General features: G+C 38.1%; 1 protein-coding gene across 2 annotated transcripts in view; it reads left to right on the forward strand.

The window, feature by feature from the left end:
* The window catches only part of VPS13B (vacuolar protein sorting 13 homolog B), a 354177-nt gene that overhangs the window by 303485 nt on the left and 23490 nt on the right, over nucleotides 1–27202 (forward strand). For both annotated transcript variants that reach the window (XM_083358950.1, XM_083358949.1), the window contains exons 44-54: nucleotides 7842–7997; nucleotides 10045–10308; nucleotides 11491–11574; nucleotides 11731–11906; nucleotides 14318–14488; nucleotides 16597–16798; nucleotides 18264–18452; nucleotides 19186–19332; nucleotides 21530–21813; nucleotides 25710–25837; nucleotides 26125–26324. In XM_083358950.1, the coding sequence (XP_083215076.1) occupies nucleotides 7842–7997; nucleotides 10045–10308; nucleotides 11491–11574; nucleotides 11731–11906; nucleotides 14318–14488; nucleotides 16597–16798; nucleotides 18264–18452; nucleotides 19186–19332; nucleotides 21530–21813; nucleotides 25710–25837; nucleotides 26125–26324 (2001 nt within the window). The remainder of the gene's footprint in view (nucleotides 1–7841; nucleotides 7998–10044; nucleotides 10309–11490; nucleotides 11575–11730; nucleotides 11907–14317; nucleotides 14489–16596; nucleotides 16799–18263; nucleotides 18453–19185; nucleotides 19333–21529; nucleotides 21814–25709; nucleotides 25838–26124; nucleotides 26325–27202) is intronic.

Genomic DNA, 27202 nt, shown 5'->3' on the forward strand with positions numbered 1-27202 from the left:
AACTGTACTGTTTTCCTGAGTTTTCCAGAGGGCATTCGTAACTTTGGAATAGATTCTCCTCTTCCTGCAGCTACAGTTACCTTTCTCTTCTAGGCAAAGTGAACAGGGACAGAGGGGGAGGGATCCAGCTGGAAATGGTAAGAGCCCCTTACATAACTTCTTTCTGGGGAGCATTTCTTCCTTGGGATACTCCCATGGACTCCTTCCTAGCACACATTTGGTTGAGGCCACAAGGAAAGAAAAGCAAAACAGCAATGAAGCATTCTCTTATCATCAATAGCACTACAATGCCTGGCTGTCTGAAACCCAAGATTCTGGTCATTATTAAATTAATGAGCTTTGTAATATTCCATGTTATTATTGTTCTGTTGATATTTTATTACTCCTCCCTTGACATCAAAATTGAGAAGTGGAAGTGATCCACTGGGAAATGTCGGAATTTGGTTCAATACAGTCCTCTCTTTTCTTCTAAGCTACCCCTGCATCATGTAATTTATTTTATTTTATTTTTTATTTATTTTAATCCCATTTATATCCCGCCCTTCTCCGAAGACTCAGGGCGGCTTACAATTCAAGCACAAACCAATGTGCTTAGCAATAGCCTTCATTCTATGTATATGCCTGCTTATTAGGGCTTTCACACACACCCCAAGCGGCATTATTACAAAGTCAGCTTAATTGCCCCCAACAATCTGGGTCCTCATTTGACCTACCTCGGAAGGATGGAAGGCTGAGTCAACCTTGAGCCTGGTGGGATGCGAACCTGCACTAATTGCAGGCAGCTGGTGTTACTTAAGGAGGCATTAGCCCACTGCTCCACCAAGGCTCTTTCTTTGTGTGGATATTTTAAAAAGGTAGTTTGTAAGAATAGCTTGTTACCTGGGGGGACCAGAAGAGCAAAGTTCTTGTTTTAATCCTTAATCTGTTAATTTTTCCATGGTATTTGCTTGTAAGTATGCAGAATTAATACAAACTCATTAGGACTTCAATGTGGACCTATTATGTTGTGGTATGTTCGAAACTCGTTTGCTGCTGGACTTTTTTTTTTTTTTTGAGGAACTTATTATCTGGAGGTCAGAATAGTGCCCAACTGTGGACAAACCATGCAAGTGTCAGTTTAATGGAATATGAGATGATTTCATCGTTTTGAAGCTATTTCATTCCTCATGATAATTCTCATCTTGCCAAGTTAGTGAATTTTAAGAACTCTGGGAGCAGATTTTAAGATAAATGTGAAATATGAAATAATCCATATTTTGGAGTCAGAAACTTTCCTCTAGGCATTAGTTCATATTTGACTTGTTCAACTCACACTTGGGAATAAAATGAGTTAGGATCAGGTCTCAAATACCACACTCCCTTATTGAGAAGGAAAACCTGTGTCTCATGTTTCTTGTTACAGAGGCACTAAGCAGCAGCAATTGCCATAAAATATTTTATTTAACCTTTGCAAAAATGTTTTTTTAAGTATGGCAAAGCAGTTCTTTCAATGAAAATGAATAGTTTTCAAAGAATTGGATTTCATTAGCATTTGCATCATTTAGAGACTTAATTGTTATTTTGCTGATTATAGTTGAGAAGAAGTATTGTAATTGCCCATTTAAAGTACATAATAAAAATAAATAAAAAGAGGCTTAAAATTCCTTTGGTTTTGCCTCAGTGGTATATAGCTAAAACCTCAAGACATATTTGTTTCAGATGTAAATTTGGTAAAAGAATCAAATTATGGGATTTGGAAGTAAACCCTTTATTTAATAGCTACTTAAAAACATCAATAAATAGAAGATAGAATTTTAGATTCCAATATTTTGGAAAACAGCTGCACATCTTATTGAGTACATATGGTTAAAAAGATAATTCTACAAATTATTATTTTTTCTTTATTTTTATGCTTATCCTCTAAACATCTCACTGCATTTTGTTCAAACTGTACTTCTCTAGCAGAAAATATATTTACCACACTTCTTTCATGATTTGAGATCCTCACTTGTTCAGATGTCCTTGATATTCAAGATATTTCTTGAGTCCAGGTAGTCCTCAACCTATGACTGGTCACTTAGTGTCAAAGTTATGACAGACCCCTCAAAAAGTCTTTCAACCCAGTTCCAATGGCCCCATTCCTGCCTATGGTCACATGACCACATTTTGGCTGCTGAGCAACCAGCCCACAATTATGGCTGTTTATAGTGTCCCGTGGTCATGTGACCTTGATTTACTATATTTTTGCTGAAGAATGTTTACTTCTGGTGTTTGGCAAAAGCACTGTAGGATATGACCAAGCTGAGACTAAGGGAGGGGTCAAGCACATCATCAGTTTGGAGTCTGTTCAAGCCCACTAGAGATCTGAGTCCAGCCCTGCTTGAATTCTGTTGTCTCTTGTCTATAGCCAATTTGCCTTAACCATTAGTAGTTCAGATTCTTGTAGAGGTATCATAGAATAAACGTGTACTTCTTTGAATAACTCTGGTTCCAATTTCTTGCATGGTTAAGTGAACAATGGGTTCACTTAAGAGCCACTGCAACAAAAGGTCATAAAATTGGGCAGGTCACATGATGATCTGTTTTACTATTGTCATAACTTACAAGTGTAATGGGTAGGCTCCATTAGAGTTGTAAGTTAAGGATTAGCAGTACATGATTCTGCTCATCTTCATACTGGTGCATAAAACTATAAAGTACACTGCCTTCTTGCTTCTGGAAATTGTAATGCAGTTAAGAGAAAGAGCAACAGCATTTACACTTACATGCTGCTCCGTAGTGCTTTACAGCACTCTCTGAGCGGTTTACAAATATCAGCATATTGCCCTCAACAATCTGGCTCCTCATTTTACTGATCTCGGAAGGATGGATGGTTGAGTCAACCTTGAGTCTGTCAGAATCGATCTCCTGGCTGTGGGCAGTTAGCCAGCAATACTGCATTATAACGAGTGCGCCACCACTGCTCTTGGAGAGCATGTAAGCATGCCACTTGTTAGAAAGAAAAAAATGCACTATGCCAAGTGTTTCTATGCTGATAGCCTCCAAATACTTTGAACACCAACTACACCATGGAAAATTCCACATCACTAGCCCATATTGGCTGGGAATTCTGGGTTTGAAATCCATCACATCTGGAGGCTTCAGTAAGCACAGTTTGAATTGTATGAGTTAGTCAATAACTTTTGGGTATGGACCTCACAGAAATTCTCTTAGGTAGACCTCTGTTTTATAGGAAGAGGTGCTATCCTAAACCCTTTTTCTTCTCAGATTTATAACAATTTATATTACAGGGGTACTTAAGTTTGTGAACGTTTTTGAATTTTCAATATTTCTGCATAAATATGACCCCAATTAAATAAATGAATTCAAAACATTATTCTTGTTCAAGAAATGACACAAATTCAAATGAGTTTACAAACCTTTAAGGATTACTGTATTAGTTGATTTTATCAAGGTTCTCATTTTTTCTGTTTTAAACACAGTATTGATTAAATTACTATTAGCTTTATTTCTCTCCTATTTATTTTTTTCCATTCTGTGGAATCCTCACTGTCTCTTTCTTCTCATGCTTTATTTTACCACTCTACTACCAGAATTTTTAATGTAACAGCAACATATGGCCTGGATTCCTAATTTGGTGCTATTAGTTTGCCTCCTTTTATGAAACATTTCAAATTGCTACCTGGTCCTTAGTCACATGCTTTCTGGATTGCAAAATTAGCTGTCATTAATGGTATACATGATTCCCAATAGCAGTCCATAAACAATTTTGTTCAACTTTGTTCAAAATTAAATACAATAGTATAGAATAGAAACCTTAAAGGTAATTCAAATTAAATTAATAAGGATGAACTGTTGTTGTTGTTGTTGTTAGTTGCGAAGTCGTGTCCAAGGCCAAAAATAAACTGCAAATGGAATTTGTGATATGTTTGTTAATTTGGCAAGTTTATTGTAAATATTTCTACCAGATATTTTTAACTGCAAAGCAAAAATAAGAACTTCTTGACATTGTACTAGCATAGCAGTTAGTGATCCAATCTAAAAAGGTTATTTTTTCATGTAGTGGATGGCAGCCTTTCAGCAGTTTAAGCTGTTCTGGGAATTATCTACATTAAATATCCCATTCTTCTGTGCTAAAGTTACAAAGGACCAAAGAAAATGGTACTATGGAATCCAAATGTTTGGCGATTTGGGTTTCTTATCTGAGACTTTGTAGCTAAACAGACAATCCCCTTTTAAAGAGAAAACACATGAATTATACAGTTTTTCCTGATTATTAATATATGATGTAATTGAGTTAATTCTTCCAGTTTATGTTGAGAGGATTAATGCAAAAAAGAATTTCATGAGTGTTGAAATTGGGATTCACAAAAATATTGAGCAGAGTATTTGTAAAGATACCACTAATCAGAATTTCTTCTTCTTTATCTGTGCCTTCTATCATTCTGCTTGGTGTATCTAGAGCAGAGGTGTCAGATTGGTGGCCCGAGGATGCGTTATATGTTACATGACACGATCGAGTTTGACACCCGTGCCTTCTTTTTTAATCCAGCTATTTTTTCCATTGTCCATTGAGTTTCCTGAATTTATTTATTTATTTTATTTTATTTTATTACATTTATATACCGCCCTTTCCCTGAGGACTCAGGGCGGTTTACAGGAAATTAAAAACCAACAATACAAAAGTTAAAACCAATTTAAAAAAGATTAAACTTAACCCTGTGCAATTAAAACCCCAATTAAAATAAATTACTCCTCAGCCTGGGCCAGAGAGCTCGAAGAGCCAGGTCTTCAGGCCCCGGCGGAATGAACAGAGGTTGGGGGCAGTCCTCAGCTCCACTGGCAGCTGGTTCCAGAGGGCAGGCGCCCCCACTGAGAAGGCCCTATCCCTGGGTGTTACCTGCCGGCAATCTCTTACCGGTGGGACCCTGAGCAGACCCTCCCTGTGGGAGCGCACTGGACGAAGGGCATTTGATGCCGGCAGCAGGTGTTCCCTCAAATACCCCAGACTCAAGCCATGTAGGGCTTTATAGGTAATAACCAGCACCTTGAATTTTACCCAGAGGGCAACCGGAAGCCAATGCAGCTCGCGGAGTAGAGGTGTTACATGGGAGTATCGGGAGACCCCCATTACAACTCGCGCGGCCGCATTCTGCACCAGTTGAAGCCTCCGAGTGGTCCTCAAGGGCAGCCCCATGTAGAGACCGTTACAGTAGTCCAGACGGGAGGTCACGAGCGCATGAGTAACTGTGCGTAGGGCATCTCGGTCCAGATAGGGCATCTCGGTCCAGATAGGGACGCAACTGGCGTCCAGAAGCAGTAACTTAATTATACAGGATTACTGTGAGGCTTGATCAGTTTCTAAAGCATAAATGAATGCATTTTGTGCATCATCCAAGATGGCTGCAGTAAAAGGGGAAGAGGGAGCATGCAAACAGTGCTTCCGGTATATCAGTTTTATGCCAGAATATCTGACATGTAGCCATGTGCTAAAGAAATTTCTTGAACTTTCCTAATTTCAAACCATCTACTTTTTCACTAACATCTGGGTTTCTTTTAACTTTTACAATTAATGGAAGATATCTGACCAAACTCCATTAATTTTATCTTAATCTATCATAGATTTAAGTGTTGTAAAAGACTGTGTCACTTCAGAATTCTGCATGCTGTCAAACAAAGCCATCATGTCGATGACCAACACTATCCCATAATTTATTTATTTTGCTCATTCATCATGACTTAGTCTTATGTGCCGATTCGATCCCTGTGGTGTATTCAAATTATGATTAGAAATCCTGGTGTTACCATGTTATATATTGTATGTAGCAAATAGGTTGATAGTTCACTAAATAGATTCAGCATGAACAGATAAAAACCAACAAAAATCCAGAACTTCTTCTGTGAAGTGTTCTGGCTTGGTTGTTTTGCACTGTTTCTATATGTTTTTTAAAAAAAATTAATAATGGTGTAGGGAAGAAAACACAGATATCAGCATTTTAAAAGAATGTACCCAAACTCAGTCCTACAAAGACTCCCTATATACACATGAATACATACCTTTGAAATGTTACCTAATAGCATCAGGAAGGGCCTGGCTAAATTCCACACATTCATATACTGAGAGGATGGAAGCAACTGCAACATATCCAGAAGCAGTAACTTAATTATACAGGATTACTGTGAGGCTTGATCAGTTTCTAAAGCATAAATCAATGCATTTTGTGCATCATCCAAGATGGCTGCAGTAAAAGGGGAAGAGGGAGCATGCAAACGGTGCTTCCGGTATATCAGTTTTATGCCAGAATATCTGACATGTAGCCATGTGCTAAAGAAATCTCTTGACCTAAGCCTCAGAGCCATTTTAGTTGTTTGCACCAGATATGCCACCAAATTACTATTTAACATGATGATCACATGTGGCCAAGAAATAATAGTATTACCCAAAGCCCCAAACTGGAATGTAAATATGAAGATAATTTGAATCATCTTCCCAATGCAGAGCCACAGTGACAGCCAACTGCAAATAATTTTTGTGACATAAAGTTAGAAAAGATAGCAACTTTTTGTTGAAAACTAAAAATTGAAAACTTCCTGTTGAAAACTGACAGCAGATTAATTGTCAGTGCTCATTAATGAGGTAGTTGTTTATACAAGGTGGGAAAGATTCTCCAACACAAATAGTCTACATTCAGGCTAGATATATTCTGCACTTTATTGTATTGCATAACATTGCATTGTGTTTTACTTAGGTGCCATCCAATTGCAATCCACTCGAGGAGGTTCTCAGCACAAAAACAAATCACAAATCTACCTAACAGTAAACAGTAACAAGATGGCAGAAACTAGTCAATGTCTTATACATGCCCTATGCTTGAGGGGCTCCAACTATTTTAGCTTAGTGCCTGAGATAATAATATATCTTAATTCAGAACATTTTATTTTTTAGTGATGCACCATAATAGAATAGTTTTTATATATCATTCTCCATTTTGTTTTTCTAGCTACCTTTCTCCAAACTCTTATTCCTTGTATTTTGTTTATATATCATTTTGGTTTTGGCCACAGAAATTCTATTTCTCTGTTTGGTTCTAAGATTTAAATATCAAAGTTGTTTCAGAGAATGATTTTTCCCCTTCAGGGTACTTATTATCTTGTATATTTGTGTTAGTAATCAAGGTCTAGCGCTTGTCATTCAAAAGCCACCCACTGTACTGGACGTGTTTATTTTATATTCAGTTTTGTGCTGAAGAGACCAAAAATTGCCAGCAAGTTACTGGGTTGCAACATATAGACATTGCTATTGTGCCTCCTTTTTAAAGGTCAGTGTCATCCTTCACTGGATGGAAAGCATAATTTCAAAATGTTATCTCCATTAGCCTTGGTTCATTGTCCTCAAGCTGTAAGTAGAGGGTTTGTTATCTCCTTCTGGGGCCTTGGTTTTATTTGTGTTTTTAGTATTCACAACACATCAACTTGGTAACCTTCTTTGGGCTAGACTAGAGAAAGGGGTCTCATCATAAATAACTGTCTGGCAGGCTGTTTCCCTCATTTAAAACTTAGCCTCTGATAAAATAGGCTAACGTGCTTAGAAATTCTCTTTTCAAAACTGGAAGTTTATTTACTTTCTGGAATATAAAACACATGATTATCAAGACTTATGATGTCCTCGAATGCTAGATTACATGGGTCATGCAGCTTGTTTATTTTTCCAGTGAAAGGTAATAGACATTTTCAGTTCTCGTAATGAGAACCTTTTCAGCAATAAAACTTGTTACTTGCCATAAAGTTAACTGGTTATTATGGGTCATCAGTTAACATGTTTATTGTTTATTTCTGCTTTGTTTGTTTTTTATTCTTTTCAGCTGCTACATATTTGTATTGAAGGTTGGGGAAACTGGCGGTGGTCTGAGCCATTTAGTGTAGATAATGCAGGAGCATTTATCAGAACTATTCAGTATAAGGGAAGGACAGCTTCACTTATTATCAAGATTCAGCAGCTCAGTGGGATACAAAAACAAGTAAGTAAAAAAAAAGGTTTGCATGCAATACATGAGCATTTCTAGATAGGATTCTTTTCCCATCATATTGTCTAGGGAAGCTGTTAGCCATAATCATGCTTATGTAATCATGTCATAACCACAATAGCAACAGATGCTTTCATGCTTTCAGTTCAGACATAATCACGAAGCGTCTTTCTCTCTTATCATCCTTTTTCTCTTTCTGTGAGAGGTTTAATAGAGGCATTAGTTCTGAAAACAAGACTCATAGTAAACCATAAGGAAATCTGTCAGTTTTGGCAGGTTCAGTTTGTTCATTAGGACTACTGGTAGTTCTCGACTTACAACCATAACTGAGCCCCAAATTTCTGTTGCTAAGTAAGACATTTGTTAAGTGAGTTTTGTCTCATTTTATGACCTTTCTTGCCACGGTTGTTTAGAGCAGCGTTTCCCAACCTTAGGAACTTGAAGATGCGTGGACTTCAACTCCCAGAATTCTGGCTGGGGAATTCTGGGAGTTGAAGTCCACGCATCTTCAAGTTCCTAAGGTTGGGAAACGCTGGTTTAGAGAATCACTGCAGTTGTCAGTAACATAGTTGTTAAGTCAATCTGCATTCCCCATTGGCTTTGCTTGTCAGAAGATTACAAAAGGTGATCACATGATCCCAGGACCCTGCAACTGTCATAAATATGAGTCAGTTGCCAAGCATCTAAATTTTGAACAAATGCCCACCGGGATGCTGCAATGATTGCAACTGTGAAAAATGGTCATAAGTCACTTTTTTCAGTGTCGTCGTAACTTCGAACAGTCACTATACAAACTATTGTAAGTCGAGAACTACTTGTGATGCATTCATAATACTACCTCTTGGAAAATCCTGGACACTCTGCCCCCCTCCCTGCCTTTAGTTACTCATATGTAAAGTGATTTTCTACATTGATCATAATTTCAACAGTAATACAGCCAACTATGCCATAAAATACTACTACTAAAAACAAACTAATTAACAACCCAATTTAAAATATAGTACAGGTATTACTAAAATTGTGTGGCAAATGGAAAACACCAGCTTCCATTTGAGTAAAACACAGCAACAGCACATGAATGTCTACAGACTCTGTGCCTGCTGAGCATATAAAACAAATGACAATTCATAACACGGTAAGTGGCCTCTCTGATAGCAATAGCCTAGGCAGTTTATGGTTTCAAAGATTAAGGATAACAACTTCTATTCAGACCTGGAAACAGGTGTCGGCCAGAGCAGGAATTTCATTGTACGATATGATCACAGGTAGCAACTTGCATTGATTAAAACCTATTGGTAGTCTTCATGGGCAACACATTTCTGAGCATATTGCTGCATTCTAGATAAGATGAAATCAAGGCTTGGGTAACTCTTGCCAGCCCGCAGAGAAGCTTGTTTAGTTTTACATGATTTTTCTTTTCAGTTTTGAACTGTAAAAATAAGTCTGTTCTTTTTTTTAAAAAATTACACTGATAACTCTCTTCACCTACCTTGATTTTTAAGTCAGTATTTAAAATAGAGTATCCCAATTCAGATAACACAGGAAAGATATTTGAGAATATGTTATGTATTTCTCAAAGCTCAACATGGAAAAGAAAATATCAGAATATGTGGATAAAATGCTTGATTTCAGTACAGTATTAAACATTGATTCACTGGCCAAGGTAATCACATCTGAGCATTCTTGTCTTTTTACAAGCATCTTTTTATAATGCAGGGGTCCCCAACCCCCAGACCATGACCCAGTACCAGGCTGCAGCCCATTCGAAACCAGACCACAGAAGTGGCAGGTGCCCACATATGCAGCTCCATTTGTGCAAGTGATGGACACCCGTACCTGCCGCTTGTGCAAATGTAATTGCATGTGCTTGCCTGTCGCTCACGCAGAACCATCCCCTCCCCTCTGCTGGTCCCCAAAGCTGGAAAAGTTGGGGAACTCTGCTACATGTAAATGTATGTTCAAGGTGCATTTTAGCTTTCGGTCTGTGAACTGATTCATATGTAACACTCTTCTATGTTGTCTGTATTTTTTTTTAATCTAGATAATCATTTGTGGAAGACAAATTGTATGTAGTTACTTATCTGAAAGCATTGAATTGAAAGTTGTTCAACATTATATTGGGCTTGATGGACAGGCTGTTGTGAAAGAACACTTTGATTGCCTTGAACCCAAGCAGAAACTGCCATCATATGTTCTAGAAAATAATGAGTTGACAGAATTGAGTGTAAAAGCTAAAGGGGATGAAGATTGGTCAAGAGACGTGTCACTTGAGTCAGTGCTGACAGAATATAGCACAGTCATCCAGGTATGGAAACAAATATTGGGGGAGGGGGGATTGAAAGAGTCAAATTGAGAATCAAATTGCTTAATGTTTCCTTCTTTCTCTCCCCAACCCATAAATATCCCAGTCCAAATGAGTTAATTCCTATATATGTTTTTTTTTCAAAATCCTATTTACTTACTAATAGTGTGCCTGCTGCCATTTCCAGTCTGAACACAAATAGAGATGGCCTCAGAAAAGCTAATTAAAAATTGTATTCTGTTGCAAATAAAGACAAAATAATTCTTTTTCTTAGTGAAGAAAGTAAAATGCTAATAGGCAACAGAGGAAGGTTAGAGCAAATTCACTCTTCTTGTTGCTTAGTCTTTTCTAACTGGTGGTTGTGTTACCTCAGGCAATTGTGAATTAAAGGCACTGGACTGAAACTTGAGATTGACAGAAATTTTGTCAAGGAATATCCTACTCTCAGTTAGTTTAAATCTTCAGAGCTAAGGGATCTTGATGGTCTTTGGCAATTTCTTTGAGAAATCCTAAAGAACTGTTGAAATGCCACATAATTGGAAGAATGATGCTATTCTTGCATGAAAAATGATCAAATACTATCCCTATTATCAAAAAGAGTGAAAAAAGAATCCAAAGAATTACAAACTAATCCATCTGGGACGTTTATACCTGCAAAGATTATACAACAGATAATAAATCTTTAAGGAATTTGAAACAATGTGAACCATTTTTAAGCTAGACAAATGAGCTGACAAAAATGAACAATTGTAACAGAAACCAATATAAGTTTATTTGTTTAGGAAACAGAAATTAAATATCTGGAATTAGAATGAGAAATATTTGCCTTGGTAACAGAAAAAAAGATATTTAAACAATATTTGATTAAAAATAATAATGGATTATAAATTAAATATGAATTGCCAATGTATTGCGACTGGAAAAAAAAGAAAGAAAGGTCCACCTCTGCTATCTAAAGCGATATCAGCCACAGATGCTTTAGTTTAGATTCCTGAACTCAGCAAAGGCTTGCAGTTGAAGGCCTAAATAGCCTCTTCCATTTCTCTAATGTTAGTTGGACTCTAAACAGGCATTCTTTACATATAACAATTTGTATGTCTGCTGAAAATGATCTTTCTGCTTTGTAGTCTGTTTGGTTGTGGTTATTTATATTAACCTCTATAAATATATTTTCCTTCACTGCAGGTGCCATCATCAAATAGTTCTATTATTTATGTATGGTGCATGGTTTTGACGTTAGAGGCACAGACACAAGTCCAGCAACGATTTGTGAGTACCTTCCCCCTTGTGCAAATTGATCTTACTCTTCCTGTTCTGAATAGGGTCAGTTTGACCCTAAAACAGAGATTTATTGACAGTTTGTTATAATGGAATGTTGAGTTGGAACACTGCATCCAATATTACTCTGCTCTTTTACTTTTGTAGATAGTTTTCAGTCCTCTTTTTATCATAAGGAGCCATCTTCCAGATCCCATCATCATACATTTAGAGAAAAGAAACCTGGGTCTGAGTGAAATGCAGTTAATTCCTGGAAAGGGACAAGAAAAAACTCTGCAAAATGTAGAACCAGATCTAATCCATCACTTAACCTTCCAAGCCAGGTAAAAAATTTTTTCCTAAATATGTTAGATTTAAAAGTTACTTTTTATAATTTCATACAAAATTTCATTAGCATTATCCCAATTTCATATAAGTAATGGAAATTTGGAGCAGTAGTTCCCAACTGTTTGCTTTATAAGGATCACCAAATTGTTATTGGTAACTTTTGAGACCTTAACATAAACTAAAGGTTGACAGTACCATACCTGCCACGCCCCCAACCAGTACCCACAGGACTCTAAAATTAAATAAAAATAATTAATATAGAAAGACATAATGCCCAGAATTTTACTCACATTAGCAAATCTGATCAAATATCATTGTTCTCACCAAAGTCCTGTGGGATTTCAGTCTCCCTGACAAAATATAACAAAATCTAGCAACTTCATGGCAATCTTTTTTTAAGAAAATATTTTAGTTTTATTTTGAAGTGTGAAGCACAGATCTCATGCATTTTGTAGAATCACCACAAATTAGAAACAACTGTTTAAAGCATAGATAGCTATTTAAGCAGTCTAAGGTTTTGGACTGATGAAGATCCAAAGAACTATTGGATAAAAAAATCCAGTGTTGTAGACTTCCCCTTTACCCAAAAGACGTCAGCCTACTCTTCAGTGTAATATGAGGCTATGAGCAAATAACTCAGAAAATCTCCATCTTAATGTGCATGTATAAATATTATTTGTCATCAGCATATGGTTTCCTCCCAAAATTCAGTATTTTAATATTTTATTCACAATATACTTTTATATTTAATCAATTTTAAATATTATTTTTTTAATATTATGCTATTTGTATTTATAAAGTTTTATAGCATGAACCATTTTATTTCCACCTAGAACAGGGGTGTCAAACTCAATTTCATTGAGGGTCGCATCAACATTGTGGTTGCCCTCAGGGGGCCGGGTGGGTGTGGCCAGGGTGGGCATGGCCTACTGGATGGGCATGGCTGGAGTGCATGTGGCCTACAGGGTGGGCATGGCCAGCTCTACATCATTCGCGTCAAGGATACCTATGGGGGTCTGGGCAGGAGTGGGACAGATCTGAGGGTCTCTGGCAGAAGGAGATGGGACCGGGGCAAATGCCAAGGCATGGTCCACTGGAGGAGCGTCACTGTTCCTCTCAGGCCATGCGGGGAGGGGGCCTGGACGGTGGCGCGGAGGTCAAATGTTCAGCCCAGCCCTCAAGCAGCCACAGGAGTAAGCCCAGCCAAGGGGGTGCCCAGCTGCACTTACCTCCTCAAGGCTGCTGCTGCTATGCTTGGTCCTCAGCCAGGTTGCTCATGATGGGTACAAGGGTAAAGTCAAGAGGGAGGCCCACTCTTTCTCCATGTGAGGAGACCTGTCTTTGTATCCAAAGTTTCCTTAGCAATAGGATGAGAGAACCCCCAGGATAGGCCAGGAGGAGGGGGCAAGGGAATGGTGAAAGGGCAGCAGGGAAGGACTAAGGCAGGACTTCCCTCGGACCCTCCCTCTCCTTCCTTCCTTCTTTCCTTCCTTTCTTCCTTCCTTCCTTCAAGTGGTGGGAAAATATTTGAGATGAGGGAGGGAGAAAAACAGCAAGAAACACAGCTGGGGAAGTGTCATCCTTTGTGAGGAATGAAGAAATGCACCATCGCCTGGAAGTGGCCAGCACATGGCCCTCACCTACTTGGTGGGCTCTGGGGGAAGGGATGTCATGAGCAGCATGAGAGTTGATGTTACCTGCGCAATGCTGCCCAGCCCCCAGCCTGCCTGGTTTTGGAGGTAGCGGGGTGCTCTCCTCACAGTGCTGAGAGGCTGAGCCGGGTGGCATGAATCTGAAGACAACCGCAATGCTGCCCATCCTCTAGCCTGCTCAAAGTAGGGAGGGCCATGTGCTGGCCACTTCCAGGCAATGGTGCATTTCTTCATTCCTCACAAAGGGTGATACCTGCCCAGCGCACACCCAGTGGGTGGGGCCGATGCAGCAGGGGCTGGTCCCTCGCTGTTTCCAGATGGCCTTGTGGAGCTAAGACTGAATGCGTTTCAGCATAGATGGCCACCACGAAATTGTACATTGGCTCCCGGCCGGCCTGGGCCAGGGCCAAAGCAGTGGGGGCCATTCCCTCACTGTTTCCAGGGTGGGTTCACAGGCCACATGAAACCACTTTGCAGGCCAGATCCAGTCCCCGGGCCTTGTGTTTAAGATGTCTGATCTAGAACGTGGCTGTATTTGAGTTTTCTAATTTTTTTTGCAGATATTGAATAAAGTGCTAGGTCAGTGATTATAATAATGACACTACTATTTTCATCTTAATAAATTTGTTAAGGAAGACCCTTGGGATTTTCATGTTTGGAAAAATCGTTTAGCACTCAAAAGTTTGACAGTTGCTTTCTTAATAAATTCATGCAATGAATACCACATCTTTTGAATTTTTTTATGCATATGGCAGGGAAGAAGATAATCCCTCCGAATGTGCAGTGCCTATCTCAACAGCGCTTATTAAACAGATAGCCACCAAATTAAATACAAATGGCACCATACATGAAATACTCAGTGATTTTTATGGGAGCAGCAGCTTGACTCAATCTGCCTGGCCTTACACAAGGAAGGATGTTGCCAGGTATTTTTCCTTTTTATTATTTCTTTTTGGAGTTATTCTACTTGCAATGGCAGAAATATCTTTGCAAGTGACTTGTGATCTTCAAATAACTCACATTTAAGAACTTTATATAATTCAGGTTAGTTTTCTTTAGGAAAGAAGGGGAGGGGATGAATGTGCCTTCAATGTTAAATGTCCCATTCTCCCTCACTCATATGTCTAGAACAGAGATGAGAAAGGTCTCTTTCCAAAATGCTAGAATGCCTCTTCCACTCAACAATCCAGACTACTCTCTCTCTCTCTCTCTTGCTTCACCAAAATGACTGCTGTTGCTCCAAAAAGACATGTTGAATATGTAATTTAATTCTAAGAAAGGTAGCCTTAAGGTCTAAGGGCAGACCAGAGCAGAAACGGAATGCAGTATTTTTACCAGTAGATTTGCTTCACAGCCCTAATTCAGCAAATAATAGTAAACAGGTTACTTTGGTACCAATTCACCAATTATCATTGTAAGAATGTAGTAATAATAACCAGAAATCATGAATGAATACATAAAAACTTCTACACCTCAGGAGAAATAAAAAATAAAGTTAAGTCAGACAAAAGGTGCTTGTAAACTTAACATTTGTCTAGATAGACTTTTGGTTTGGTTTCGTTTGAGGTATTGTTCATGTTTGTTTATTTCTAAAATGTTCAATAGGCAAAAGAAGAAACTGGCAGCTCAGTCCAGCCATCTGTTTCATACTCTGTAATTGTGAGACAGTTGAGGCTGCCCTTCCTTGAATTCACATAGTGCACAAAACTATCATCATCAGTGCCTGGGGGAGGTCAAAAAAGGCAAGATGTCAGCTGTGCCATCACAAATCAAAGGCCTTTTTTGTATGTGCTACAATATACCTCAGAGGTACAAAGAGGCCATGAGAATGGTGATGCCACAACCCCATTTTGATATACACACCTGGGGGGTATCATAGATGTGGTGGGACATTTAAAAAGTGGGAAAGGGTGGGTATTACTCTTGGACTGGCAGATTGCAAGGCATCCAACAGCAACCTAAGGAAGTCTGGTGATAACCACAGCCCTACCTGCATAGAGGTAGTCCTTGACTTATGACCACAATCGAGACCAAAATTTATGAGGCTAAGTGAGAAATTTGTTAAGCGAGTTTTGCCCCGTTTTACGACTTTTCTTGCCACAGTTGTTAAGTGAAATTGCCATTGTTAAGTTAGCAACCCAGTTGTTAAGTGAACCTGGCTTTGCTTATCAGAATGTCGCAGAAGGTGATCACATAACCCCGGGACACCGCAAACATCATATATATGAACCAGTTGCCAAGCATCTGAATTTTGATCATGTGACCCTGGGAATGCTGCAGCGGTTGCAGTCATAAGTTTTTCCAGTGCATTTGTAACTTTGAACAGTCACTAAGTGAACTGTTGTAAGTCGAGGACTACTTTTACTACAGTTTTCAGAGATGATTAGGAGAGTTATGCAATGGAGCCATGTCTTTCTTAAAAAAATAAGTAAATGAAGATAGATTTGCCATTAGGCTATGTAAATGTACATAGGGGATCTGTATTAATCCTAGAAATAAGTAGTTGGAATATCAAGAGGATTTTCTTGAACCCGTACATATTTCAGTATCTATTCAGCATTTCCCTCCTAACTAGGAGACTCTAATCTTTTCCTTTTGTAACTTTCCAACCTAAACTGCATTCCATGGCAGAGGGTAATTTTTCACATGGCAACATAGGGGTAGGAGGAAGATGAGGTTTAATATTCATTTTTTAAAAACAACAGTCATATATGCAGAAAACATATGTACCTTTTTAAGAATAAGAAAATGGCCAAGAGTCTCATTTCCAGGTGTTGTCCAGGAAAATCTTTAATTCAATTACTTCAAAATCTCAGTTGTTTTTTGATCTTTGAATAAAGGCCTATTTCAATTAAGGCAGAGAACCTAAATCAGGGACAGGTTTGTCTTGATTGTTTTTCAGAATCATGCGTCTTGTCAGGAACACTACAGTGTAACCAAGGCTTTATGAATGGCTAGGATGATAAACTGCAAACTTAATCAATGAATTAACCATTTTCTTTTTATCTCCCCTTTGATATGTTCCTTGGAACAGCAGTGAACAGCTCACTCAGTGGGATAGCCCAATGCGCGTGAAGCTATCGGTGTGGAAGCCATGTGTGAAAACGCTGCTGATAGAACTCCTGCCGTGGGCTCTGCTGATCAATCAGTCCAAGTGGGATCTTTGGCTATTTGAAGGAGAAAGGATTGTTCTGCAGATTCCCACTGGGAAAACAATGATACCGCCAAACTTCCAGGCAGGCTTTCCATTGAAATATATATATATATTTGAAGTGTGAGGGATTTTTATGGGAGTTTTGAAGTTGAGCAGCCAGGGCTACTATGTTGGCATGCTTTGAAAATGTTCCAGAATTGTTTCAAATTTCACACAAGCATGGCACATTCCTGATTTTATCAGAGTAGCACAATTTTTTCAGGTTTTGTGTTTAATAAATTCCCTCATAAATGTTTATGTGACTTTTAAAGCATTAGGAGTTTTCACATACTATTTTCACATACTTTTCAATACCAGAGAAGTGCGGCACTTGTGCAAATTCCAAAGTCTTTCTGAGGAATCATTTCTGAAATGAGCACAATTTTTATATTTATTCCTTTATGTTCCTTAAACAAATAGGATTAAAACCTTTAATATAACTTAACTATCTCTAGTTATGTGTATAGGCCAGATTGATTTGTTGATATAAAATATTTCTACTGAACTTTTTGTGCATGGCTCTCTGATGCCTTCTCTATTTAGAATTTTAAGCCCTATCTTTGGATGTACAGAATTAGTCTTAGCCGTGAATCATACACTTAATTGGGTAGGAGATGTAGAAGTTACTTGAGTGTCTCTTCTACAGCAGGGGTCCCCAACCCCCGGTCCGTGGCATTCCAGCAACCGGTCCACACAAACAAGCAAAGCCCATCCACAGGATGCAGGCAACACATAAAACCACGCCCTCACTGGTCCGTGGAAAAACCTCTCTCTGTGGAACCGGTCCCTGGTGCCCAAAAGGTTGGGGACCTCTGTTCTACAGCATATAAACATTTTGGTCTGTTTTATCATACTAAGTTATCATTGCACAAAGCTTTACATAGTGTGGTAGAAAAAATGAAGCTTTGAAAGCAATATAATTCTGGGTTTCAAAATTAGCAGTATGAATGTTGATAGAAACTTACAAAGACCTTCATCTAGGCAGAAAAAAAAATCCAAGGCCCATGTATAGTATTAGAGATGAATACTGGACAGTGGTGGACATGAAAGTGATCTGGGTGCTTTAGTAGGTCAGAAGTTGAACATGAGGCAACAAGGAAGCAGCATAATAGGCTGCATGGACAAAGTTTAAGTGTCAAGATCTTCCTTCGTTTCTATTATGCTTTAGTTAGAACATATTTAAAATACTGCTTTCATTTTGTATATGCATTTAGGGAAATAAATCAGAGCATAACCAAAGAAGGTCAGTCAAGATAGGTGGTCTAAAATAAGAACTTATTGAGGAACAGCTGGAGGAGTTGGGTATGCTTAGCCTAGTAAAGGCAAGATTGGAGAAATAAAATATTTATCTTTATTTATTTTATATTTATATTTATCATACTGAAGGACTGTCCTGTAAAAAAGTTTGCAAAGTTTATTTGGGATTATATCAGTCTGGAAACTCCCTGTGTATAAATATCAAATGGAAGTACTGAGAAATGGAAGGATAATCAAATATTCTATTTCAGGAAGCTTTTCAGATTGGAATATATTGGGCAAACAGTAATACTGTGCACAAGTCAGTCGCCATTAAGCTCGTTCACAACATGACATCCCCAAAATGGAAGGATGGTGACAATGAGGAGGTGGTAACACTGGATGAAGAAGGATTTGTGGAAGCAGAGATCAGACTTGGAGCTTTTCCCGGTCATCAAAAGGTTAGTCCTACTAGAATTATATCCAAATCTTTAAAAGCAATAAGTAGAAAAAATGTGTCTGCCATTAAGTTTTTTAAAAAAATATCTCATTGAAAAATTGCTAAAAAAGATATGCCAAATTTTAAGTAATTAATAGCCGATTTTTCCAAGAAGGCACTTTTACTTGAACGGAAGCCTTTACTGTTGCTCCTGTGCCTATTAGAAGAAAATAATTTGGTTTCTAGTTCTGCCATTTAGTACAACCAGGAACGGAGAACTAAATTCTCCATTTATGCAGATCAGATCCCATTTCTCAACTGACCTGGCAGACAGGATAATATCAAAAGCTCCACATTTTATCATTAGTTTGTCTGTACAGGCAGGTGGCAAAAGGCCCAAAGAATGGTTCTGAGAACTACTATTTTTTTCTCCTGTTGTGGCTAAGCAAAGATGTTCCTGCTTATGAGCAATAAATGAAGTAGTAGAAGGTAATGGAGAAATGGAGAAGTGTCAGTGAGGTTAGAAAGATGGAGAACTTCCTGTCAGGGAAGCCTCCCATGTCCGTTTTTCTAAACTTAATGAAGGGAACACCTTAAGAAAAATGGCTCAATAGATTCCAGAAGAAGTCTATGTCAGAAGAAGGTGGCATTTTTACATATCTTTCTCCAAGAGGAGTGTTTTTCTACTTTTTTTTCTAGCATGAGGACAAATTATTAATTGTATATGCCTAACCTTCTATTACTTTATTCTGCAGTTGTGTCAGTTCTGCATTTCTTCCATTGTTCGACGTGGTATTCAAATCCTACAGATCGAAGACAAGACGATAATTGTCAATAACACCCCATTCCAAATCAGTGTCTGGCCACTGTTCTCTGCTATGAAGTCCCAGCTCGGGGAAGAGGTACAACTTTGATTACATATTTCTTTAATATATGTTCAAACTGTTTCTCTAAGCAGGAGGAATTTACAGCAGGAGAAAGTTAAATTATTCCAGTTAAAAGGTAGGTGCCATAATATACTCAGTCATGGAAATGAAAAATGATTGTTTGCCAGGTCCTAGTATTAGTTCTGCCTGGCTCTCTTTAGATACTTAAAGCTGCTGAAACAGGAGTAACAGAATCTGGAATAACTATTGACCAGTTCTAAGAATTATGTTACAGCACTTTCATATAAGGCGGGTACATCTGCCGACAGCCTGAAAGTATGCAGCACCTCAACACAACTCTGTTAGTTTATAAGCATTTTCCAAGCTCTGTATACAAAACATGTGAGTAAAATACATTTGGAAATGCAGAATGCCACACTTTCATAAATCCCTTCCTTAGAAACCAAATAAATAACATGTGGCATTCCTCAGTGCACTTTATATGACTTGTCTTGGTTTTTATTGAAGTTGAGGCATCCGCTAGTGCCATTATGCAAAACATAACGCTTCTTTCTTTTACTAAGGAAAGGGGTGTGTTTCCCAATTTCATTCAAAATAATGTTTTTCAATAAAATAATTCTGTGAGCTGCAAACTACTGCTGAAACTTGTGTATTGCTGTGCTTCTCCTCTCAATTTCTCCATCATTGGAATAATGAAATTCAAATATTGAAGGACCAAGACAAAAACTTTATTATACATGGAATAGCAAATTCTTCAGAAGTTTACAATACCAGTTTGTCAGATATTCCAGCATACAGGGGGGAGGTACAAAATCTATCCATATGGTGTTCAGAGAGCAACTTGCACCTGAACATCGGCAAGACAAAAGAGATGGTGCTAGACTGGAGGAAAAGAGAAGAACCTGCCCCACTTTACATCGGGGGGGGCTGTGTGGAGAGAGTTTCCTCCTTTAAATTTCTGGGAGTGTACCTGTGTGAAGATCTTACCTGGAAAGTTAATATAACCCAGGTGGCCAGAAAGGCCCAACAGAGACTCCACTTCCTCAGGGTCTTGCAGAAGAACAGGGTAGAACAACGGCTAATGACCTTCTTTTACCAGTCTGAGCAATCTGACCTGGTTTGATGGGTTAGGGTTGGGGTTTTAATATGTTTTTAATTATTGTTTTAAATTTGGGCATTATATTTAATCGTTTTTTAACTTTTGTATTCTATTTTTATATTTATTGCCCTGTACACTGCCCTGAGTCCTTCGGGAGAAGGGCGGTATAAAAATATAATAAATAAAATAAATAAATAAATAAATACTATAGAGAGCATCCTCTCGTACTGTATTGTGGTTTGGTATGCTGGCCTGACAGCCGCAGATAGGAAAGTATTACAGAGGGTGGTGAGCACAGCACAAGACATTTTGGGCTGTCCCCTGACACCACTGGATGACATCACCAGGGCTCGCTGCCTTAGAAGAGTGAGGAAAATTCTCAGCGACGACTCACACCCTGGTCGGTATCTCTTTACTCTCCTACCATCAGGTAGGACAGGGGTCGGCAACCTGAAAAAGCAAAAGAGCCACTGGGAACCGGTTCCTTCACACATAAAAAAAGTGGGAGCCGCGCGCGTGCATCCATGCGCGTGCATGCGCATAAAACAAAATGTTTTGCGCATGCATGCGCGTGGATACACGTGCGCGGTTCCACTTTTTTTTATGTGGACGCACCTGCACGCCAGCGGCGACGGGTCTCCGTGGTAATGGGTGCTGGGTTGCGGCACCGCCTTCAGCCCGGGCGTCGCCGGAGCCACCCCCGGGACCTCCAAACTGCCGCCCGACCTCCGCCCGAACACCAGCAGGTCTCGACACGGGTTTTCGGGCAGAGCTGGGTGCGCAGCTCCGCCCGAACAGCGGTTTGGAGACCTGCTGGTGCCGGTGGATGCACCTGCATGCCAGCGGCGACGGGTCCATGTGGTAATGGGCGCTGGGTTGTGGCACCGCCTTCAGCCCGGGCATCGCCGGAGCCACCCCCGGGACCTCCAAACTGCCGCCCGACCTCCGCCCGAACACCAGCAGGTCTCGACACGGGTGTTCGGGCAGAGCTGCGCGCGCACCTCTCCAAAGGTCTCAATGTATACATGGTTGTACTTTGACAATAAAGGTTCATTCATTCATAATACTTATGTACTCTATTCCTTTTAATTTTCTCACCCTTTTGTTTCCTAGTTTTTACCATCTCCAGACAGCAGACTATTTAGTGTTGGTTCTGCTACAGAGTCAGATGCTGGCAAAGCTTGTTCTGTGCTTTACTGGGACTTGATGCCTGACATGAGCCAATTCATTTCTGAGGAGCTTCCCATTCAGAAGTATATGTTGCTAAGCTTCAGACACAACACAAATGGTCCTGACACTCCATGCTGGAGCTTACCAGCTGTCATTAGACAGGAATTCCCAAGGCAGAGCGTAGCTGTACCTCTTGGTAGTAGAGATGAAAATGGATTCTGCACCAGGTATGTAGACTGTATGCGAATGAAACTTTCATTTAAGTGGAAACTGTTTGATATTGTAAATTCAATTGTACTTTTCATATAACCCTCTTCACGCTATTAGAAAACGTAAATATATATTTTTCTCACAGTATGTGTTCACTGTGTGTTTCCAATAAGAAAAGGAAAGGGGAAAAGGAAATGTATAATATTTTACTGGACAGATCTTTTCTGACACGGTTAATGTGAGCCAGAGAATACCACAATTCTGCAAAACAAGAATGTTCTTCTTTGTGGTTACACATGTAGGTTTCCTACACCTGTGCATGGCACTCTTGGGATATCATGGAGTTCAGCTTCTGACAGCTACATTGTCACCACTATTGCCTATGATGCAGCTCAAAGATCATCTTGCTATTCACTTTAGTTCTTTCAATCACTGAGCAGTTACAAAAGCTTTTTCATGTATACATATATACCAGAGAGGAAAGTAGCAGTATCAACACTATAGTAGCTACGTTATTTTTCTGTGCTTCTAATTAGGCCCAATGTGAAGTAATAAAAGACAGTGTCAAGAAATTGATACAAAAATATACAACTCAGATTAGTATCTCAGCTAAAATATAAACATAAAGGTTTTCCTTATCCAGTCGTATATGACTCTAAAGGGCAGTGCTCATCTCTGTTTCTTAGGCAAGGGAGCCAGCTTTGTCCAAAGACATGTGGCCAGCATGACTATACACCAAGGAGCACAGAACACTATTGTGTTCCCACCAAAGTAGTACCTATTTTTCTACTCGCATTTGCATGCTTTCAAACTCTAGATGGGCAGGTGCTGGAGCAAGTAATGGGAACTCATCCTGTTGTGCAGCACTGGGGTCTTAGCTTTCCAGCTGACAAGCTCAACCTCTTTAATCCCTGAGCCATCATGGCACTGACCTAAAATATAAGGCCCCAGTAATGTATATGGCTTGTAACATTTAAAAGTGTAATCAGAGTCTCTTCCGATACATTTTGCATAAAGAATTAATACTTCAGCTAAGTTCAGAAAGGGCCATAACCCACCTCACAGGATTGTTATTCTGGGGAAAATAGGAGGAAGTTGTGTTGGATGCGTTATTTGTAAAAATTAATAAAGGCAGGACAGATACAAACAAAAAATAAAATAAAATATATGGAAGAATATATTTTCTTGTTGCAACTGGTTTCATCAAATGGAAAGAGTGACTGGGCTGATTAAATATTTCTGATGATGAAATGCGTTGCTGCTCACAAAAGTTAATGCCTTTTAATAAAATGTATTCATTGGAAAAGAAGTTTCCAGATTCCTTCTGATTCTTTGTCACCATAGACATAATATGTATCTCTTCCTACATGTTGTTTGCAGCATATAAATTAAACAAATGAATAAAGTTTTTATCTGTAACCCCATAAAATAGCAAATTATCTGAAACCATAGAAATGTGACACTTCTATCAGAATACCTTAGTCAAAAAATGAAAGCTACTCTTGATTACTACCATTCAGTTATAAAATTTGCTTTCTCTTCAGAGATTTACTCAAGTTAGTGCCTTAGTAACTCCTGAAAGCACTAGGAATTCTGGTGTGGGCCAATTAGAATTGGATGCAAATTCCGCCAAAAATGATATAGTCCTATGATATGTGCAGCCTCATATCACATAGGAGATGCAACTATTAACAGTAGGAATAGAGGGATTGTTATTTGAATGGTTGAGACATGTAGTAATGTACTTGTTACATGAAAAAGGTGTCCTCATTTCTTTCATATTTCTGCTTTTCATTCCTTATATATGACAGCAATCAATGATGCAAATGATTTTGTTCATTTAGCTTCAGGTATTTTGAGGATGTGATATTTTCATAATCCAATCTCTTCCTCTGGGTGTGTTAGATCTCTTCCAATGTAGTAGTTGAAGAGAAAGATAGCTATTTATAGTTTATTTGAAAGAAGAACAAACGAGAAGAATATGGAAGAAAATTAATGAGGGAAGTGATGATCTGGAGAATACAGAAGGAAAGTGTCCAAGTTTTAAAGGCAACCTATATCCAAAGTTGCCTTCCCCTTTGAAACTAAACCACTCCTTACAGTAAAAATTCCATTGCTGATTAGAAAACTTGATTTCCATTTCCTGTCCCGAAACTGATTTTGTTCTTAGAATATACTGTAGATATAAATAAGAAGCTATATAAAGTTAAGCAAGATCAGAATCAACCATATGGTATTGCCTTTAGAGTAATCTATGTGGGAGATGCTTTGAAGACAATGAGTTTCAATCCCTAAGCACTGAGGAGGGGAATACCTTATATCATTTCAATCATTCAACAGTGACTTCTCTGGATGATTTATGAAGAGTGTGGCTGAGCTTCAAGAGATTCCAAAATGTGCCTTAGAAAAAAGTTGCTGACAAAACACAGTAATCCTACCAGACATCAGCAGGACACACTAGTAAAGTTCTAAAGAAGTAAAGATTCCTGGCTCCAGACTTGATATATTTTGTATTCACCTATTTTAAGTTTATTCTCTCCTTTACAATAAAAACCCTGTGTAGACTAGATATGGATGCTCGATAGACATGAGAGCTCAGTTATTTGCTCATTTCTTCTTAAACAATAGATAAATTATCTTCTTTTTTCCAGCTGCATACTGAACACAATATTTTCATTTTTCTGTGTTCATATGTGTTTCTAATGCTATCATTTTTGGTATAAAAAGGTGTAGATTATTTTTTAAAATGAACTCAATTTATTATAATCATAATCATAATAGTAAAGTTGGAAGGGACCTTGGAGGTCATCTAGTCCAACCCCCTGTTCAGGCAGGAAACCCTATACCATTTCAGGCAAATGGCTGTCCAGTCTCTTCTTAAAAACTTCCAGTGTTGGAGCATTCACAGCTTCTGGAGGCAGGTTGTTCCACTGGTTAATTGTTCTAACTGTCAGGAAGTTTCTCCTTAGTTCTAGGTTGTTTCTCTCCTTGATTAGTTTCCATCCGTTGCTTCTTGTCCTGCCTTCGGGCGCTTTGGAGAATAGCTTGACTCCCTCTTCTTTGTGGCAGCCCCTGAGATCCTGGATAATTGTTCCACTGTAATATTGGCTATTTATTTCAAATGGCCATTAAACTAACATAGGAAACTACTAATAATGAATCAGGTCATTTTCCTCACTGCCTGCTTTTCCAGAGTAACCTTGGACTTTATGCATGGAAAGCATTTAGAGAAAATAAGTGACTCTTCCAGCACTGAAAATATGTAAGGAGATTTTAGCATGCCACAAGAGTGTGGTTCAAGAAACATTCTAAATAATTATTTAAAATTTGCTTTGACAGTATACCTACGTTGAAGAATATTATCAATTTCTATGATGATGAATAAAATAATTGTATTTTTAATGAAACTGATTAATATTCTTGATCACTGTTGGGTCAAACATTATTTAGAATACAGAAGAAAAAACAATTTGTTTGATTCAAGTTCAAAAATAGTGCCCAGGTTTTTCTTTCACTAGATCTTTTTAAAATCAGCATTCATTATATACATATATACTATTACCATTTTGCATTTATTTAGTATAAGTGGTGTTTAGTACTGGAAAGTTCTTTGGAGTAGTCACATTAATACTGCAGAATTGTCCTTTTAAATGAAGGACATCTTTAGGGCAAATCTTGTACATATGATTATATTTTCTCACATGAAATCTTTTTGTATTACAACTACTTCCCCATCTTGTTTTTCTTTCTTAAGTTTTTCATAAGGTTAATGTTATATTTAAGATAGGAGGATTTTAATTTTAGGTAAAAAAACTTCAAATAATTATTCTTTAATATCTTACTAAGAAGGTACAGTTTTTAACTGCAAATGAACCTTTTTTCAAAGAAGTGTGTATTTTGCATTCTTGTTTAGAGCTATAGCATTGACTTACCAGGAACATCTTGGGGTGACATACTTAACTCTATCAGAAGATCCTAGTCCTCGCATAATTATCTACAACAGGTGTCCTGTCTCACTGCTTTTGAAAGAAAACATCAAAGGTATGTCATTTTTGTTGCTACAGCATAATGCTTCAGCCTTTTAATGAAGAGGCTTGTGCTTGTTTTTCCTTGTCATTTATCCAAAATGAAGCCAAACTTTAGTTTGTGTGGGCAAGGAAGTAAAGAGAAGATCCATAAAATAAACAAGGAAATGATATGTACTGATAATCTGTCAGATAGAGTTCTTTACAGGCTAGATTTGCATGTGCATATTGAGATATGGAATTGCACCATAAATTCAGAGACTGTTCTTTAAAGTGCCTATTTGATATTTCCTTAAATTATAGACGCACCAAAGTTTGCTATTTACTGCAAGCATATTCCAGCTGAAAGTTCAGTGCACCATGAGCTTTATCATCAAATTGCCAGCTATCCAGATTGCAAAAACAGAGAATTGGTTCCTAGCATTCTTTTAAAAGTTGTATCATCAGAGGAACAGGCAAATGAATGGAGTGATTCTGTTGACATTAATAACCAAGGAACACAGGTTAGTGGTTTTAAATTGACTGTGTTGCAGCATAAAGTATTTTAACAATAAAAGATAACATTTGCATAGAGCACATTATAAATCCACAATAATAACAAATAATATCTACAACTTAAAAACAAATAAAGGGCCTGAATGCATTTCCTTGTAGCAGAAAAGGTTTTTTTTTATAGGTATGCTAATTTTATATGACACTCTTCTATTTTATTTTTAAAAAGCAAGAAATATATACTATGAAAAAGGAGAGAGACTAATATTTTGGTCCTCCCAAGAGATGCTAAATGATCCTTCCTTAAATAATTGTTTTTTCTGTTGTGTTTAGTGATTCTTCTACCTTAGCAGAACCGTATATGTAAACATTTTTTGAGTTTCAAAAATAAAGCGGAATCAGTTTATAATACCTTATTGATTTGAGGGCAGTTCTGTTATCACTGTAAAGGTAGAAATGCAATCTTTTTCTGGCTTTTAAAAACTGAATATTTTTTTTTACATTTTATTCTTTTTTTTAATCATAAAACATTTTAATTTTTTTCTATTTTTGAACCGTGTAAACGTTTTATTCTTCATTACATTTTTCAATCTCATCAATCAACATGTGCTTTCCATTGTTCAGAAACATTTGTTGTTTTGGGTTCGATGTTAGAAGTTAAGATTATCTTATAACAATTTTAAAATGCATGCTTTTTGGTGCCTTTTAACCATATTTAAAATAGAACCAGCAAGGGATTGTGGAATGGTATCATTTTTCTGCTTCAAATCTATGTTCCTATCCAAAGTCTGTTGGGGAGAGATGAAGTGATAAGGGTATCACTTTAACTTTTTAAGAGTAAATATTAGCTCCCACATTGGTGATTACTTTCATTTTAAATATTTAACAG

Source organism: Vipera ursinii (assembly GCF_947247035.1).
Source record: "Vipera ursinii genome assembly, chromosome: 3".
In the NCBI taxonomy this organism is placed as follows: domain Eukaryota; kingdom Metazoa; phylum Chordata; class Lepidosauria; order Squamata; family Viperidae; genus Vipera; species Vipera ursinii.